Source organism: Strix aluco, chromosome 4, assembly GCF_031877795.1.
Source record: "Strix aluco isolate bStrAlu1 chromosome 4, bStrAlu1.hap1, whole genome shotgun sequence".
NCBI classification, from domain to species: Eukaryota; Metazoa; Chordata; class Aves; order Strigiformes; family Strigidae; genus Strix; species Strix aluco.
Genome location: NC_133934.1, coordinates 51,020,262 through 51,040,266, shown reverse-complemented (window position 1 = coordinate 51,040,266; position 20,005 = coordinate 51,020,262). Strand labels below are relative to the sequence as shown.

At 42.6% G+C, this 20,005-nt stretch overlaps 1 protein-coding gene across 1 annotated transcript in view; it reads right to left on the bottom strand.

Moving 5' to 3' along the window:
* Positions 1 to 20,005, bottom strand: part of POLR2B (RNA polymerase II subunit B) — a 24,452-nt gene extending 4,447 nt beyond the window's left edge. Inside the window, exons 1-18 of the mRNA XM_074823063.1 lie at positions 19,848 to 20,005; positions 19,463 to 19,535; positions 13,419 to 13,569; positions 10,439 to 10,551; positions 9,953 to 10,172; positions 8,871 to 9,029; positions 7,654 to 7,818; positions 6,917 to 7,113; positions 6,060 to 6,179; positions 5,469 to 5,655; positions 4,131 to 4,274; positions 3,712 to 3,851; positions 3,487 to 3,598; positions 2,900 to 3,054; positions 2,445 to 2,643; positions 2,167 to 2,335; positions 1,606 to 1,702; positions 183 to 277 (exon numbers count right to left, since the gene is read on the bottom strand). Coding sequence (XP_074679164.1) covers positions 183 to 277; positions 1,606 to 1,702; positions 2,167 to 2,335; positions 2,445 to 2,643; positions 2,900 to 3,054; positions 3,487 to 3,598; positions 3,712 to 3,851; positions 4,131 to 4,274; positions 5,469 to 5,655; positions 6,060 to 6,179; positions 6,917 to 7,113; positions 7,654 to 7,818; positions 8,871 to 9,029; positions 9,953 to 10,172; positions 10,439 to 10,551; positions 13,419 to 13,569; positions 19,463 to 19,535; positions 19,848 to 19,866 — 2,515 coding nt within the window. The 5' untranslated portion in view covers positions 19,867 to 20,005. The remainder of the gene's footprint in view (positions 1 to 182; positions 278 to 1,605; positions 1,703 to 2,166; positions 2,336 to 2,444; positions 2,644 to 2,899; positions 3,055 to 3,486; positions 3,599 to 3,711; positions 3,852 to 4,130; positions 4,275 to 5,468; positions 5,656 to 6,059; positions 6,180 to 6,916; positions 7,114 to 7,653; positions 7,819 to 8,870; positions 9,030 to 9,952; positions 10,173 to 10,438; positions 10,552 to 13,418; positions 13,570 to 19,462; positions 19,536 to 19,847) is intronic.

Genomic DNA, 20,005 nt, shown 5'->3' with positions numbered 1-20,005 from the left:
CTAAAATGTCTAAAGATAATTTTATGCAAATATATCAACTGATGTATTTTGCTATTAATACAGACATTTCTGCTATTTTATATGTCCCAAAATAAAGACTGGATCAGTTCAACAACACTGACAACTCTGCCTACAAAAATTTAATTTAAAAACTCAAGTCTTCATGCACTCCTACATCTTACCTTGGCAAGTTTCGCGTGTAGGCTTTTCAAAAACTTCCTCTTGGTCATACCCTTTTTTAGACTCTTGCTCTTTGTATGAGCGATAGAACACAGATCTGAAACAAAGTTATAAAGCCTTCTCCGGTGAAACCAGCATCATTTTTCCCCATCTGTACAACTCAATTTCACTATAATCACCCTTTTATCACGTATTATGGTTACTGTTACTAATGTCAACCAAAACAAATAATGTTCACATGCCACACAACCTTTCCTCTGAAGTCTTGTTAATCTGATCATCACTGAGGAGGGGAAAACAAAACCAAAAACCACTCCACCAAACACACAAAAAACAGTTTCAGAGGGCATTTTGACGGTCACTTTTCAGATATTGCCGAAGAACCTGTACATAACATGCTAATTTTTGATGAACAGCAGTGACCTTCAGAACTGCTTGACGTCTCAAAAGTAGTTATTATTCCTAAAGATTATTCACATCTTCATCATATCATTCTCCTTATACCTGCCATTTCGCAAGCATTTTTAGGCTTCTACTGCTACACTGCAGTGTCACATTCAGTACAGCTGAGCTGCAGTGGAAGACTTTCAATTTGTATAACCTTCTTTCTAGGGCTTTAGGGGGTTTTTGTTTGCTGCCTCAGTTGCCAGCACACCAAAGCCACAGCCTTTAAGATAAATATTATCCACATTTAATTGCACACAGGAGGTTCTATAAAAGCTTCATGTGAGCCATAAAAGTCTAATAGTCTCATTCTACATTGGAAGGCAGTAGATCCAAGATACCAAGCACACACTTCTTGGTCTCAACTTGGACAAAAGAAAATTAACATAACTAGAAACCCATTGACCAGCTATAGAGCTAAGTACAGCCATCTAAAAACTATAATGCACAAAGTCACGTCAGTTGCCAGTTGTCCCAACAGCAGTTCCTACTAAGAAGAGGAACATGTCAATCCTCACTGGTAGCAACTGTCAAGACCATATTACAAATATATTTGTAAGACTCTATTACTATATAGACAAGACTGTATTTCAAAGCTGCAATATTGCCATTAAATAGTTCATGTAACTGGCAAGAGTTAAATAACAGCAGAGAGTCCAAATTTTTTCATTTAACCATCATACAAAGAAGAGTAAACGTAGTAAAAACCAAAATGGAAGAGTTGGGAAGACACAGTGGGAAGTCAGTTTGCACAAAGGATGAACCATTCCTCACTGTGTTTTGCTAAGGTTCACATTCACCACTTCCATTGTGCTGCTCCCTCCACCCCCGTTTTAAAAAAAAAATAATCGAAAAGCTTCTCAGGTTGGAAAGATTTGGAGAATGGTATCTTTCAGCGTAAGATGAACTTTTCTTGAGCCTCTGGACAACTCTGTATACTTTTTTAATTCCAAGCAGTTGAAAAAGTTTACAAAGTCTTACCTGAAAAAGCCTCTGTCAACAGCAGAACGGTTCATGATGACAGAATCTTCCTGGTTATAGCCTGTGTATGATGCAATGGCTACAATCGAGTTGATACCTGTAATACGCAGAGCAAATGCTTTGAAAGGATGCACACATACCAGACAGCCATTACTTGTAACTCAAAATAAGCTGTATTTTCTACAGTGAAGCTGTTCTACCCTTTCTGAGAAAATCTCCACGTCCCACATACAAAAACGATGTAGTATTAGCAAATGCAACTTTGGGTAGAAAAGAGAGTCGGTTGAGAGTGACCCCTTGTGAAGAACCTAGCAAATACTAAATACAGAAAATGTATTTTTCCAGTTAGATTTTAGCAGACTATATGGATTAAGCTGCAACACTAGCAATATATATTTTCACAGTCTAGGTGTCCAGCTATAAGTTAACATTTAACCTATAGTTAATTTTTAAACTACATGCATTTGCTAAATATTCCAGGTATTCTACACACAACATTTGTGACATAGTTTAAACAAAACAGTAATATTTTTGTTTAATAAACATTAACTGACAACATACCTGCTGGTAACTCTCTAAATCGCAAGTATTCCATGGAGCGTGTTGTTACAAGGGGCTTCTGAGGATAATACAACACGTGTGCCAGCGTATCCATACGAACGTGAAAGTTTGTAATGTAAACTCCCATAGCCTGTTTACCCATAGCAGACTGGTATGTGTTCCTGGGAGACTACAGAGACAAGGGAAGACCAGTATATATGTGCATAAAGCTCTTTACACATACACCCATGGGTTTTCTATCAATTTTAAAAGCAGGATGTCAGAAGAGATGCACTGACCTGGTTATGATCAGGGAAAGGGATAATAGATGCACATACTCCCAGGATCATCGATGGGTGAATCTCACAGTGCGTGTACGTTGAACAATATGCCACACCTTTCTCTTGCAAGTCATCTGGAGTCATTGCCAGCATCACAGTCTCTTCTTCCAGTGTATCAATGTACTCTACTACACCGCTGGCCACAAGATCCTGCCAACTGAATAACCAATGTCTGAAATACTCAACTGACACATAAAATGGGTCTCTTCAGCAGTAACAAGAACAAGGACTTCCCTGACTTATTATTACTACCACTGCCTCAGTGTGATAAAAATATGAATGAGGCTACCGGGCAGAGACAGCATCTTTGTGCTGCACAAAGCTTTAAACATTTCTCTCTCCAATCTGAGGGAATTTACAGGTTCTGAAATGGAAAATTAGGCATTCAGTTGAATTTCAGGAACATATCTCACCTGTAATTGTTATACTCTCTTTCCTTCAGTTGGTCAATATGCCTTTTCTTCAACAGCAACTTCTGTTTTTCCACAATTAAAAGGGGTCGACAAATTCTGCCTGCATCAGTATAGATGCGGATTTCTCGCTCACGAATATCTCTAATCATTGAGACCTGGACAAGAAAGCAGCACCCCATGAGTACAGTCTCAGCCCAGAATCAGAACTGCGGAACACAAAATAGCATAATGAAGCTCCATAAAACAAAGACCTTACAGGTTCTATCAGCAGCACAGAACAAGCATTAACACTCCTACAAACAGGAGCATTTCAAGAGACTATTTTCAACTGTTTTTTCAACTGGATCCTCTTTAAAAAACAAAGAAAACAAAAACCCCCACAACTAAACACATCAAACAAAAAAACCACCCCCAAGAAGGACAAAAACCCTCAAAACTCCCAAAACAAAAAAAACCCAAACAAGCAACATGAAGTATGTTCAAAAAGAGACTTGCAAATAATGCTATTTGGAGCTAGCAAAGTAATATCAAGGCATTATCTTCTCTCATCCAAAAAGACACCCAAATTCTAGACGTAAAATTTATACCTCTGACACAATGATGTCCATCTGACGACGGAGCTTCCTCAGGGTATTCATGAGCTGCTCCGGATCTTTGTGTATTCCTACCCAGCAGCCGTTAACAAAGATCTTGGTAGCGCTAGAAAGAGGGAAAAACAAACAAGTAAGTTAAAAAAACCCCAAACCAAACCCTTGAAGTGCTGTGCAGGATAAAAAGTTTAAGTCTGTTTAAACAGTTTCATTTGCACATACTCAGCTATTGCTGCTGGAGATATTTCTTCCAGGTTTTCCATACTCCACTCTTCCAAGAATTCCAAAATTGGGGATGGCTGAGACCCCACAGAAATGTAAGCCATCAGGGCTAAGTTCTTCACAAGTCCTACTGCATGACCCTAGGAGAAAAACAAAGTTAACTTGCATTTCCAAATCAAGATATTTCCCCAAGAAGGTCCAAGAACTTAAACTTCAAGTCCTCAAGGAACTGGACACAAAACATGCTATTTACTTTATTAATTTCTATCATTCAACCACAGAGTTATCTATAAAGCTAAATATTCATGTCAGCATTTAAAAAAAGTGCAAGGGATCATCAGAAGTGCCATGGCTATAAAACGACTAGCAGATAAAAGTTAGGCATGAGTAAGTACTGACACAAATATTACTTTCATTACCTCTGGGGTCTCAGCAGGGCAAACCATCCCCCACAGCGTATTGTGCAGCTGCCTGGGCTTTGCTAGTTTACCATCTCTACCGATTGGAGAATTCAGGCGTCTCAGATGGGAAAGCGTGGATGCAAAAGTCAGGCGGTTTAACACCTGCACATAGCAAGAAATTCAGTTAGTCAAAGCTTAAGTGTGTTGTTGATGGGCATCATGATACATTACAGCAAAGGGTCAACACCCTCTAGAAATGATATACTTGAAAAGCACTAAAATAGCTCTGGTTTTTGTTAGCTAGACTTTTTAGTTCACCTCCACTAATATTAGACTAAGTTCACCATTAAAATCTCAAGTTCCTAACCAGTGTTGTAATGGCAGAAGTTTTCAGAGCACGCTTATACCATGGCAAGGCCCAGCATAAACACAGTTATCCAAGCAGAGAGCTGGTTTTTGTAGTATAGCTTATTCTGATCAGGTAACCAGAGTGAGTGATACTTGTAAAAATACTTTTTAAGCTGCATTTTCAACAGGAGTGTTTGTCAGCACAATGACACAGAGATCTTTTCAAACTTAGTTTGAAAAACTAAGATGACTTAGTTATTAGGAGCAAATCAGCATTTACTTTCTTTTCAGTCTGCTCAAGGCTTCTCAAAAATTTAAGAAAATTTATTTTTACAGACTGAAATGTGAGAGTTTATTTAAAAAGCAAACAAGCCCCTCATACACATACACCAATGACACACCGTCCAGGGACAGCTACCATCTTCATCCCCTTGCTAACCTTGTTTTTCCCAAATTACGATCTCAGCAGAGCTCCAGACAACAAAACGTGCTGACATTTAAAAACTGTCACCTCTTTCCTCTACCTTTATGAGAAACAGGCTGAACTAAGCACTGCTCTGGGCTAATAAAGTCAGTGCTTCTCATCATTAGCTGTGGAATATATAACTGTTATATTACAAGGTGTCACTCAAGTTTCTTTAACCACCTGTGATGCACTGGGAGTAATTAAAGGAAAGAAATCCATCCTCCCTAAAGATTCTCCGGGACTAGGACTTGACCAGACACACAAGCATATGGTCTAACACAAAAAGTCTTTACAAGAGTTACAGCAACTGTTCTGCAGTGAACACAACAGCTAAAACAAAAAACAAACAACAAAAAACCCCCAAACCCCACACCAGACTCAACTATTTGGATCTTCATCTGTTTCAACTATGTAAGTTTCCTTTTTAAAATGGTTCTATTTAACATTCAACATGCATGGCTGCCAAGCAATGTTAAACTCCTCCATGACAGAGTTTTACATAAACCTGACAAATGCTACCATGCCTTATTCAGCTATTGTACCTGAGATACTCCTGCTCTGGCCTGATGAGCTTTTTTCTGGTCACCCCAGTTTCCAGTTGCCAATGAATACTTTAAGCCATCTGAAATAATTCTTGTTTTAATTGCCAGTTCCAAGTTGAAATCTTTCCCTCTGTCAATAAACTTCTGTGCATATATTCTCACTTCCTTCAGCAAATTCTTAAACATTCTGTAGAAGAAGATACCAAGAAACATAATTAAACAGTACTGCAGCAATACAGCCTACTTGGATCAGCACTATTGGGAAAAAATGTCACTGGCCTCCTGAAAAGAAGCAGGTAATTTGTAACTAGGGAGGGGGGTGGGGGGGGACGACAACACGGAACAGGACACCAAAACAAATTAACCTGTTTGTGAACATGCACAAAATATGCTTCAAAACAAGCTGACGCTAGTCACCTACTATTAGAGGAAATTTACCCACTCCATGAAAAAATCATAACCAGATACAGGCTATGTTGTGTAAGACCATTTATCAGACACAACAGAATACTCTGATTGATTTAGAAGCACAGAGTTTGCAATGCCTCTAACATTAATTAGCTCCAAAGAAAACATATACATTATAGTTACCCTCTGAAGAGGAAAGCTAACAGTGGCCCAGCAAGATCCAGTCTTTTGTTGCCATAATGATCTCTGTCATCAAGCTCTCTTCTTCCCAGTGCTGCCAGCAACAATCTATGAACCATATACCTAAGCAAATAAGATAGTTTATATTTTAAACTGACAACAGACATTCACAACAAAGATTATAGGCTTTCATAGATAAATCACTGAACCGTTTCCTAAAGGCTGTCTATTCTAGATCTTTAGGACATTGCTGTCCTAAACTAGACCTCTTCAGCATGTACGTCCTTCGAGTTGAATGACCCACTGATAGTTCAGGTAACTACAGAGAAGTTAATATTTACATCATGATGGCAACGCATCTTCTGCTACATACATCTGTCCCATACTGTAACGTGGGCTATGTTTAAGCCCATGGAATCAGGTGTAAAATGGTAAGTCTCCTCATGCTATGGTTCACCTGCATACCAATAAGCTGTGATCAAGAGGATGTTCTAATAGTTTCAAAGAGTGGGTTTACATTACAAACAGCTTATCAGTAGTTATCTACACATCAATTATCAACCTCTATATGTTGTCCATGCTATGCGGTGTCAAAGAGTCATTTATCACTGTCATCACATTTAACTTAAGATCCAAAATGTGTTGGAGGCTTGTTTTGCTTCTATTTTTTTTTCCTGTTATTGACATTTTCTTAGCTATGAAAATAAACCAATGCCCTAAAGTTTATCACTGAGTATCCAGAAGACTGAGATTAAAATCGAAGTTCCACTCAGTGCATTCTTCCAATCATATACATATATGTGAATAAAATGTGTATTCAGGATCCATTTGCAGATGTGTGACAGAAAACACTGACATACCCTAGAAAATAGGCCTTTTTGGTTTCACAGAAGTCACTGACACCAACGTGTGGGAGCATTTCTTTCTGCAAGACTTCTTTAGCATACTTGATTCTCTTTTCTTTGGTGACACCTGGCTTTGCACCTCTTGATCCGATGAAGTTTAGAGCAACATTTTGCTCCTGAATGACAAACGCTTCATCCAGAGAAGGTTTGACCTAATGCACAAAATACAGTACAATCCTATAGCATCCAGTGCCTGTTGGGGTTGAAGGAAACTATGCAGTAGTTTACTGATGATTCTTTCCAGGAACTGCTAATTACTGATCCAGTTCTTTCTGGCTTTACTACAGTAGCTTTTTCAAGAGCAGCAGAAAATGGTAATGGAGCATGCAGGAAGCACACAAAAATAATAGTTTAGACTACAGAAAATAGTTCTCATTCCAGTAAATTCTAGGCCTGTTGCAGTTTCAGGTGTTAAGTCAGGATTTTACTATTTAAGTCAATGGCAGTACGAGAAGACCCTACCTCTCCAAATACATATTAACCCCTTGAAATTTCCATTGCACTCTGTTCACTTAAAATACTCATTAGAATAGGTTTAGGCAGAGAACTTTTGACATTTCTAATAGACAACCCAAAAAACAATAAAGTAATAAATTACAACTGGAAAATGAACAATACTTTGAATGATGATTAGCCACACCTATACATCACGAAATGTCAAGACAGGAAATAACTTAGTTAACATATATTACCATTTCCATCATTTCTGGATCTTCAAAATCATATATGATGTGTTCTAAAATGTCCCTGTCAGACACAAAGCCCAGTGCACGAAAGACAATTATGATGGGGACTTCTTGTTTAATATACGGCAAAGTTGCTACAATGCGCTGACCAATAGCACTCTTCTTTGCACCCTGAAAAGATGGGGAAAAACATATATTAGTCTTAAATGATCTTGCCTTTAAATAAAAATATATCTCTGAATTTGGATGATAGAGCATAAGTGTATTTATTCAAGCACTACAGGAAAGGATGACTTCTCAGCAGGCCAGCTAAGGAGCTATTCTGAAACCTTACTGCAGCAGTGACTTTATTTTTAAAAACATTTCTAACCTTAGAAGTCTGCAAAAACTGGGAAAGTTTTGCTGACACAAAGGTATTTAAATAATACTTCTCATTCACCTGTATGCATCCTCTCCCTTTCTGTATCTGCAAAGAGCAATCTTATCCACCGTCAGCTTTCCTTCTGTCAGCTTAAACCCAGCTTTTATATTCCACTGTGTAAGAATCTCCGTTCTCACAATTATTCCAAGTAGCTGCTCTCCCCTCCCAGAAAGAAACAAACACTGTGGGATGCAGAGGAACAACCACTCAGGAGTGCCCTGGCCATCAGGAGCGAGAGTGGTATAAGGCTTCTACTAAATTTACTCCTGGAACATGTTGGGGAATCTCCAAACGTCAGTGCAACGGTAAATGAGTACTGACACCTTCTGCTTTTGAAGTTATGAATAGCACTTATTTCCCTCACAGATGGCAGAATTAGATGTTAAATATTAATTCACATGTGGTCTGCAAAACACATCTAAACAGTAGCTTGGCCATCAGCAAAGACAGGGTCCCTGCTCCTATTCTTGTCCTTTGTCAAAAAGCAGGATGCAGCTTGTTTGGATTTTCCAAGAATGTATTTACAGTAATTCTAAAATTATTTTTTGGCTTCACCCTTACACCTGCCACAAACTGAGTCTTCATTTCAATTCTTACATTATTTGTCCCAGAGACAGGCATAATCTATGACAAACAGAATACATTTTCATTTAATTTTACCTTCTTTACAACTTAGCATCAGAAGAAATTTCTTCTTAAAATCCCCAAAATAAACGACATGAAGAGACAGAACAGTAATAAAACTCGTAAACCAGTCTTTAACATAAGCCCCAGGGCAGGGTCTCTTACTGCTTAGGCATACCTGCCCACCTCTGGCCAGCATGCTGACCCATATAGTACTTGTTGGTCGAGAGGAATTTTCCAGACAAGATCTACACTCTCCTGTGTAGGCATATTTTGAGTCTTTCTTTGCAAACACATACACTGTGTTTGTAGCCATTTTCTCTTGAGCAATCAGAACCTGTGTTAGAAACAAGAACACTAGTAAATAACTGACAAACAAGCACAGTGTGTTTCTACTATTCCTTCAGGTGCCTTAGCTTTAAAAGCACTGCACAGCATGAAGTCAATTTGCCAAAATCAGTTGGATTATACTCTACATTTTAAAAATACAGTATTAAGCAAATCATACACTTAGGTAAGGTAGAATAACCAAAACAAGATTCCGAGAACACTGTTCTCCATGATGTACTTATCGCATTTGCTAGCTGTGCTGAGACATTTCTGTTAGCTTTAGGCACAACACTGATAAAGAAAGAATTTCACTATCTGTTTCCAAGGCCAACACACTACACAGGCATTTAAATTAAATGCCAGCTCTGACGGTCAAAGCCAGATTCACCCCCCCACCCCCACCCCCCCCGAAGAAAAATACACTTCTATTTCTTTTGCTGCATTTGCCCAGGTGTCAGTTACAAAAAACTGACAGTTTCTCTGATGAGGCACAAACATGGAGATGATATGATTTGCTAAACTGAATCCACAGCAATGGAGGGAATAACCTATTCTGATAATAAAATGCATCTATACAGCTGTGAACAAACCAGAGGAGACACTGAGTGAAGAAGTACCTTATTTTAGAGTGCATGCTGCTCTGCAATGTTGAAAATGGAAAGGAAAATATCTAGAGTACTTGGTGGCATTCAGTGCAAAACAGTTATGAAACTGAAGGTAAACATGCCTTGAAGAAGAAGAAAAGGTGGCTCAAGAAAGTCCTAACAGAGGACTGAAAGCCCATCTTTCTACAAGATCATGAGTGACCACAGTAACAGTAATACACTTGAATAAAAGCGCTTAAGCTCCTGGCAAAACATACGGAACAGAATAACAGTAACAGAACTTTCAGTGCCTGTAAAGATGGCTGTGCAAGGTATAATCCCTTACCTTTTCTGATCCATTAATGATGAAGTAGCCACCAGGATCAAGCGGGCATTCATTCAGTTCACAAAGATCACGGTCAGTTAAGCCATTCAACAAACAGTATGTTGAACGTAACATAATAGGAATTTTTCCTATAAAAGTCTTCTGGTGCTGTGTCTGTAACTGATCCTCCCCTTCTTTAATAACTGTTTTAGTTATATCCACATACAAGGGGGCTGAATACCTACAGAATAAAAACACCATTGTGTTACCTGCCAGTTACTGCTCCAGGTTGTACAGAAGGATAATGAAGGCAGTTATTCAAGCACTCACTGGTAATATTAAGCATTATTACCAAATTACCTTCTAGATTTAACAAGTAGACATTGAAATTTAAATAAAGCAGTAATTATTACATTTTCAAGTCACTACTAAATGGAAAAAGACTATCAATTAATAATGCAGGGCCAGTCCTTCCTTGTATTTATCTGCTACAGCGTTCATTCTTACGTGAGGTTTCTCAGTCTGGCTTCATTAGGCATCATAGGTGAGGGTGCTCCATCTCTTTCCCAATGTGTAGGTTTGGAGAGATAGATTTGTTCAAACTTCAACAGATACCGGGGCTGGAAAACAAATGACATTTACCTGTAACGGAAGAAACAGCTGCTTTCTTTTGTTCAAGAGCAGCCCTAGAGCTTAATACCCAATGCTGCCACATGTCCTCAGCTCAAGGTATCTAAACAATCCCTCCTCAGATGACTAGATCAAAAAACCGCTCAAAAACTTTCCATAATTTCTAAATGCCTCATGAATAAAAAAAACAGAGGAAATTGAAGGGTCAAAACCATTAGTAAGAGAAGAATAAAGTACCCAAATAGGTCATCTTCCTATAAAATAGCTAACAAACTCAAAATCTGCCAAGTCAGTGAATATATTATCAAATAGGATATGCCTTACATATGCCTACTTAGACACTGTTTATGTAACTTTAAATAAAACTGCTAGTTTCATGATGCAAAAAGGTGAATCTGCTTCAACGCAGACAATGACATAGCTGATGTATCAAACAAGTGTGAGCTTTTGTAAAGCTCTGCATCCACGCCTAAAACATCAGATTTAATAGCTTTGGTTCTGTTCTACAGAAATCCTTTCACGTGTTACAGTGAAACCATGGGTGTGAAATGACAGACACCTTTCAGCAACAGAACAATTCTCAGGATCTACATTTTGCTCTGAGAGCCACTCACCCCTCAGAATCCTACCACAATGAGACTTAGAGATTCAGTTCACTTAAATCAAAAGCCTTGCATTTAAAATAAAGGGGTAAAAGTTTTAAAACAATACTCTTATCAAAGTGCATTTTTGTATCTGGTAGGGAGAACTAGAACTTAAAAGAAAGCAAGCAGTTACACAACAGTAGCTTTGTTCAACTATTTTTTACGCGTGGTCTCAGTCCTGGTGCACAAGCGTGCCAAGGCAACTTGTCTCTTGGCCTCCTTGCATGCAGAAGGACCTAGAGATGAGCCACTCTACTCACAAAGTGTTCCTTCACACACCAAAATCCACGGGGGAACAGAAACATGAAGACATCATCAGACCTGCATGTATACAAGTCAAAAGGCTTGTTGCCTTACAGCTTCTTTTCAAGTTGCTATTTCCCCACCACAACCCTCCGCAGAACATAAGCTAACACAAATAAAGAACTACAGTGCTGCCACCCCAACTAAGCCTAGAAGGCAGCTGAGAATATCTATCACTAAAACAAAACTTGAATCCCATGTAGGCATTTTACCGTATCTCAGCCGTAAGGACTCTGCTGTAGCACACCACCAAAGCAACACTTGCTCTAGCAAATCAAGCTCCAATGCAGAGAAAAAAAAGTCAGTTTATGGTTTATGTCACAAGTGGTTCTAGCCTTTCTAAAATACATTTTCAAAATCCTCAGATTAAGCCCTTTCTCTGGACTCACTGCTAAAAGCAAAGGTGCAAATTATCCATCCCATATATTTTGTCTCACAAAGGCACAGAAACGACCTTTTTAACATCTGCACTGATTTGTTTCCTCTAGAGATTAAACAGATTACTGCATCAATTCATCAAAAAATCCACAGCTTTCAGACAAACTGAAGTGTTATTGCTGCTCTATCCACAAGATATACCAATAATTGGCCTTCTGCATTCAAGATATTCTCTCTTACTTATTACTAACCAAAACTGCTACTGAAGAAGGATAACTGTTATTTATAACTGAAAACACAGCAAGTTGGGTAACACCAGTTCCTAGGATGATTCTATAGGATCAGTAAATAAAGACTTGAATTATTGGAAAGGACATGAAAACAGTCTGATTTTAAAAAGGCATGAAAACTTCCTATGATAGTAGGTGGCAGAGCCTTGTTGGCAAACATTTTGTAGGTCAAAAAAATTCTCTCAAGTCTTACCCAAAGAAACACCTTTTTCCTGGATTTGCAACAGCACCCATGTATAGTATCAAGTTTCCCAAGTTCTCATGCAAGCAATCTCAAGAACACATCTACCATAATTACTATCTCTGAGCATGGTTGCTAAACCCTCTGATATACTATAAATTACCCAAATTGCCTTCAAAATTTGAGACTGAGTAGAGGGAGAAAGAAGTCAAATTAGTCCAATACACTCAGTCTCCTTAAATTAATCCAGTATCTTCAAATAAGGCAAGAGGTGTTTGGCTGCTGGCTGCATTTAAACCACAACAGTGTCCTAAAGTTCCTTTAAATCTCTAGAGGGAAGCAGCAAGGTAGTGACTGATAGCAGGGCAAGTGATCTTCACTATATGCACTTATGGAACAGGTATCACACGATGAGGGACACAGACAAAAGCACCACAGCCATTGTAGAAGGTGCACACTAGAAGAGCAGAAGAGCCATCACACAGCGCAGACCTTAAATAATTTGTTCTTCTTTGGAACATGGTGCCAATGGAAGATGATGACCAATGGCACCCTTTGAAAACCTGGCCCTAACTTCAGCTGAAGAAAGCTAACAGATAACTTTTCAACCATAAACCTTTCTCACCATGGTAAAGCTACTGAAAATCAAAATCCCACCAAAACATGGCATGTTTTTGGCTACGTGACTTGCTCTACTACATCCCTGTCAGCACAGTTTCCTACAGTAACTGACAACATGAGCTGCAGCAGCCAATTGTTCCTGGTCATTTCTCAACTCAATTAACAATTTCTCAACTGAACCAGCAGGAGAGAGTAACTCTATAGGAGAGGGAAGTTTGATTCCATGGATAACAAAGCTCTTGCATGTGTTTCCCAGTCACATACCTGACTATCGGGAAACTTGGCCATGTATCTCAGACTCCAAAGTGTTCATACTTCTGTCCTATTGACTGCGCGAGCAGTGTCATAACTCAGATGTATTTCCAGATGTTGAATAAAACCCACCTAAAATCATTTTACATTGTAAAAACATATCACCTCTGCCAGGGGCCTCCACTTACCGGCTCTTCCACTTCTCCTGTGGCATGCTGGGCTTCAGCTTGTAAATCAATTGGTGGAGCATCTTCAACAATTCTCTGCACAGACATCTGAATAAACTCATCAAAAGAATCCAACTGTTGCCTGACTAAACCCTTTTCATCAAAATAGGAGCTAAAAAAAAGAGTGGGTTAATGAACAAGAGATGTTAATTTAATTCACGTGCTTCAAACATCAACAAGCTTAAGATATATTTATTACAAAACCTCCAAAACTCATGAAATACACCACAAACACATTCACTTTTCATGAGGCATGAGTTCAAACACAGATGCTCAAAATTGTTTAACAATTCTCTCCCTGCTTGAAAACACAGACACTACAAAGTGACAGACTTGCGGCCTTGGTTAAGCCATGACTGTACACACAGCCTATCTTAAATTAGAAGGGAAATGCGATGACAAACCTCAGTAAAAGTGGCTTCAGCTGAAGTTTTCAACAGTGTAGGTATATTACGTTTCTTAACTAATTGTTCAAGCTGCAGTAAACTGAGTTCTCAGCACTCTTGGCTTGGATCGCCTCTGTTCCAGCCACACAGAGATTCCCAGCTTCACCACTGCAGATTTCCCTTAGTCTTTGTGTCACCTAGCTTCAACCCAGCACAACCTAACTGTAAAAATCAAAGCTTAAATTCAAAGCCCCACATCCTAACTTTCAATGGGATGATCTAAACATGTCCGCTGCATTAGCTCCTGCCAGCAAGCTCCTCTACCTCACATTCCTGAAGCTAGCCAGGGAACCCACACCACCTCAGCTTCTGCCCCATCACTGCCAAGATCTCTAGAGAAAACTGGTAAGCACTACTTCCCTACCAATAACCTCAGGCTTCCCCAAGAAGGGCAACACATCCTTGGCTACTGTGCTGTTGCCACAGTGAAGTCTTGCCAGCACAGTCTACTATTGCATAAGGGAAAGGAGGAAGGGAAAGGGCAACCTGTATCACAGAACGGTTGAGGTTGAAAGGGACCTCTGGAGGTCATCTTGTCCTATCACCTCATTCAAGCAAAGTCAGCTAGAGCTGACTGGCCAAGACCATGTCCAGAACAGCTTTTGAACACCACCAAGGACAGGGACAGAGACTCCATGACCTCTCTGGGCAACTTGTGCTGGTGCTCGGTCACCCTCACAATAAAAAAATGTGTTTCATGATACGGAGTGAGGTGCAGCTTCAGCTGAAGGACATGCCTTAGTTACCTCCCACCTGACTGAAAGTAACCCTTCAGTGGGCTGCAAAAGAAAGGATCTCCTTCTGCCTCTAAAGCTTCTCATCTCTGCTCTCCACCCAGAGAGCCTATGGTACCACCCCCACAGACCTATCCTTCTGTTTGCAACTGCTGCTCTAAGACACCAGTCATACACATTTTATGAATGATGCTCTTAGCAAGAGAAACACTTCTTACTCAGTTCCACATAGCATCCCACTCCTTAACAGTGACAAGAAACTGCAGGTCCTGAAGACTCAGGTCTTGCTAGAAACACTAACATGGTGAAATTGCCAAATACCAACTTCCTAATGCCAGCATCAGCTGTGAGAGTAGTGGGAAAAATCATGTACTTGATATGGAATCAAAATCACTTCTCACTTCATTCAAAAGAGTGTACCCCCCTGGGGATCAGCAGGGCTTCTTGATCCCTAATGACAACCTGTAGGAGTCTGGGCCACGCTAGGAGAAAGTTAGTGCAGACAGAAGAATGCAAGGACGAAGACAAGGCCAGCAAAATAAGGCTGGCAAAAACACACAAGATAGCAGATAAGTGAGAAACACCTGTGGTCAGCAAAAGCACACAAGTCTGAGCAAAACAGGGTATGAGATAAGGGAGTTTTGACAAGTTTTGGGCTTTACGTGCTAATTGCAATTAACCAATGCAAATGCTTGTAGAGGTGCGTGAACAGCGCGTGTAGATGACCTGTAGCCTATTAGAAGATAGATGAGTGCGTGTACGGAACTTAGTAGAGTATAAATGTAACCAGAAAAGGAATAAAGAAAAAAAGATGGACAACCTGATCATCACATTGGTGTTGCGTCGTTTCTGTTCCCGCATGGAGAAATAAGGACCCCAGCTAATGGTGACCCTGACAACAACCCTGCTGTTTCTGCTTAAAGCCCTTCTGCTCTGAACATGCTAAAACACAGAATTCAGCATAACCAAGCCTGCAGCTTCTGTGACATATTGCTAGCAAACTGGATGTGGTGAGAGGGCTGCGGAGCATCAGGGAGGCTGAGAAGGAGTTAGATAGCTGGTTCCAAGTACAGTCTGCAGTGGACCCACAGCCCATGGCCAAAGAGCTAGAAACTCCCCCACCAGCACACAAAGAAGGGGGGGGGGGGGGGGGTGCATTAATGCAGAAGAATGGAAGCTTGCAATGACAAGGACCTGCAGGACGAAGACACTTCCCCCGAAGCCTGAGGTGCCCTGGCAGAACTGCTTCACCTCTCTGCAGACTGAAAAGACCCATCACATCAAGAGAGATGTTGGAGCTGAGTAAGGCAGCCCAGCGTGCTCCCCATGGAACAACCAGCGTGACTAAGAAAAGGCGACGGGTGCCAGTAGTAGGCGACTCTTCTGAGAGGTACAGAGGCACCATCTGCCGACCTGACGCACGCTCTAGAGAGGGGTGCTGCTCACCGGGGGCTCGTGTCAGCGGTGTCACCGAGAGACTAATGAGCCTCGTACAGTCTGCTATTATCTGCTGCTGTTGTTTCATGTGGGCACCAGGGATACAGCCAGAAGCAGTCTGAGGATTATCAAGAGGGATTACATCAATCCTCCTGGTCAAAGGGAAGGGGTTTGAAAGGGCCAGTCGAATCTGGCAAATCAACAATTGGTTACAGGACTGGTGCCACAGCCAGGGGTTCGGCTACTTAGACCATGGGACATGCTTTGAGAAACCTGGTCTACTGGGGGCTGATAGCGTCCATCTGTCAGAGAAGGGGAAGAGCATCTTCATTCATAGGCTTCCCAAGCTGGTGAAGAGGGCTTTACACTAAAGTTGCTGGGGGAGAGGAACCTCAATCCAACCCAATCCTACCAGCTTGATGCCAGTGCCAGCAATAGATGCCCAGAGCCTGGAGAGGGGTCACAGATCAGCAGGGGAGCACCTAAGGAGCAGCACAAAGGAATTCCAGCCAGTAAGTCAGCTTCATCCAGGCCAAACTTAAATGCCTCTATGCAAATGCACATAGTTTGGGGAATGAACAAGAGGAACTAGAGACATGCACATGCCTGCAGGGCTACGATCTTACTGGCATCATGGAGACGTGATGGGATGACTGCTATGACTGGAGTGTGGAAATGGAATGATAGCCAGGGAGATGGGGGGGGGTGTGTGTGTGTCACCCTCTATGTCAGTGACCAACTGAGTGCATGGAGCTCTGCCTGGGGAAGGATGAGGAGTCGGCTGAGAGCTCATGGGTCAGGACTAAAGGGAGAGCAGGGACAGGAGACATTATAGACCTGACCAGGAAGACCGAGTGGACGAGGCCCTCTATAGACACATAGGAACAGCCTCACGTTCACAAGCCCTGGTCTTCATGGGGGACTTTGACCACCCTGATATCTGTTGGAGGGACAACACAGCAGGGCATAAACAATCCAGAAGGTTCTTGGAATGTGTTGATGATAACTTCCTTCTCCAGGTGATAGAAGAACCAACAAGAAGTGCTATGCTGGACCTTGTTCTCACCAACAAGGAGGGGCTGGTGGGGAGCATGAAGCTCAAGGGCAGCCTTGTCTAGTAACCATGGAGCTCAAGATCCTTAGGGCAGCGAGGAGGGCGCACAGCAAGCTCACTACCCTGGACTTCAGGAGAGCAGACTGGCCTCTTCAGGGTTCTGCTCGGTAGAGTAGCATGGGATAAAGCCCTGGAGGGAAGAGGGGCCCAGGAAAGCTGATTAATATATAAAGATCACCTCCTCCAAGCTCAGGAGCGATGCATCCCAACAAAGAAGTAGTCAGGTAAGAACACCAGGAGGCATGAATGGATGCACAAGGAACTAACTCCTGGACAAGCTCAAACACCAAAACAAAGCCTACAGAGGGTGGAAGCAAGGACAGATAGCCTAGGAGGAGTACAGAGAAGTTGTCCAAACATCTAGGGATCAGGTTAGGAAGGCCAAAGCCCTGACAGAATTAAATTTGGCCAGGGACAAGGGCAACAAGAAAAGCTTCTATAGCTACATCACTGATAAAAGGAAGACTAGGGAAAATGCAGGTCCTCTCTGGAAGGAAACAGGAGACCTGGTTATCCGGGATGTGGAGAAAGCTGAGGTACTCAATGAATTTTTTGCCTCAGTCTTCACTGGCAAATTCTCCAGCCACACCACTGAAATTAAGAATGCAAAGGCAAGGACTGGGAGAATGAAAAACCACCCAGTATAGGAGAAGACGAGGTTCAAGACCATCTAAGGAACCTGAAGGTGCACAAGTCCATGGGACCTGATGAGATGCATCCGTGGGTCCTGAGGGAACTGTCAGATGAAGTGTCTAAGCCACCATCCCTCATATCTGAGAAATAGTGGCAGTCTGGTGAAGTTCCCACTGTCTAGAAAAGGAGAAACATAACCCCTATTTTTAAAAAGGGGCAAAAAGGAAGACCTAGGGAACTACAGGCCAGTCAGTCTCATCTCTGTGCCTGCCAACATCACAGAGTGGATCCTCCTGGAAACTATGCTAAGGCACATGGAAAATAAGGAGGTGATTGGTGACAGCTGACATGGCTTCACTAAGGGCAAATCATGTCTGACAAATTTGGTGGCCTTCTACGATGGGGTTACAGCGCTGATGGATAAAGGAAGAGCAACTGATGTCATCTACCTGGACTTGTACAAATCATTTGACACTCTCCTGCACAACATCCTCATCTCTAAATTGGAGAGACACAGATGTGATGGGTGGAACACTCGGTGGATAAGGAACTGGCTGGATACTCACACTCAAGGAGTTGCAGTCAACAGCTCGATGTCCGAGTGTAGAGCAGTGACAAGTGGTGTTCCTCACTGGTCGGTGTTGGGACAGACACTGTTTACCCTCTTTGTCAATGACATGGACAGTGGGATCGAGTGCATCCTCAGCAAGTTGCCAACAACACCAAGCTGTGTGGTGCCGTCGACACACTGGAGGGAAGGGATGTGCCATCCAGAGGGACTTGGACAGGCTTGAGAGGTGGGGCCATGCAAACCTCATGAAGTTCAACAAGGCCAAGTGCCCTTGACACATGGGTCAGGGTAATCCCAAGCACAAATACAGGCTGGGCAATGAATGGATTGAGAGCAGCCCTGTGGAGAAGAATGTGGGGGGATGGAAAACTGACTATGAGCCAGCAATGTGCACTCACAGCCCAGAAATCCAACCACATCCTGGGCTGTATCAAGAGAAGCGTGGCCAGCAGGTCAGGGGAGGGGACTCTCCCCCTCTAATCTGCTCTCGTGAGACCCCACCTGCAGTGCTACGTCCAGCTCTGGAGCCCCCAACATAAGAAGGACGTGGACCTGCTTGAGCGGGTCCAGAGGAGGCCACGAAGATGATCAGGGGGCTGGAGCACCTCCCCTGTGAGGACAGGCTGAGACAGTTGGGGTTGTTCAGCCTGGAGAAGAGAAGGCTCCAGGGAGACCTTATAGGGGCCTTCCAGTACTTAAAGGGGACCTACAGGAAAGATGGGGAGGGACCCCTTATCAAGGACCGTAGGGATAAGACAAGGGGTAATGGTTTTAAACTGAAAGAAGGTAGATTTAGATTAGATATAAGGAAGAAATTCTTTACTATGAGGGTGGTGAGACACTGGAACAGGTTGCCCAGAGAAGCTGTGGCTGCTCCCTCCCTGGCAGTGTTCAAGGCCAGGTTGGACGGGGCTTAAGCAACCTGGTTTGGTGGAAGGTGTCCCTGCCCATGGGGGACTATGTGGGAACTAGATGCTCTTCAGGGTCCCTTCCAACCCAAACCATTCTGTGATTCTATGTCACCTGTAAGACCTTTAAGTGTTAAAAAGAGTTAAGCTTTAGCAAGTCACCTAATAACGATCCAGCAGGCTTCTTGCCACAAGTCAGGGGTAATTTCATCATCATCTTCATCATACTGCATATCTGCCGGGGAAGCACAACATGTAAGCCCCGCTCTAGCCACCTCGGTGTCTCTCCTCACCTGCTGAACAGGGCCGGCACACGGCGACCTGAGGGACCCTCCAGTACCCCACCTGGCCGCCCAAGGGCCGCAGACGCCTGTGGGAGACCCCACCGCACCCAGAGCGCTCCCCATCTCAACGCCATCCCCAACCGTACCCCCATCCCCAACCGCATCCCCACCCCCTCCACCTTCCGCGGGCCCTACCCCCCCTCGCCGGGCTGAACCGGGGAGAAGGCCCAGCAGGGAGCGGCCTGCAGCCGCAGCACCCTCACCTTCGTCCGCGTCGTACATGGTGGCAGCGGGAAGAGCCGCGGGCGGCGGCGGCAGAGACGGGAACGGAGTCGAGGCGCGCTGCGGAGCTGCGGAGCAACGGTGAAAGAGCGACGAGAGAGCTACGGAGAATCCCCTGCGCGCCCTGCGCACGTCACTC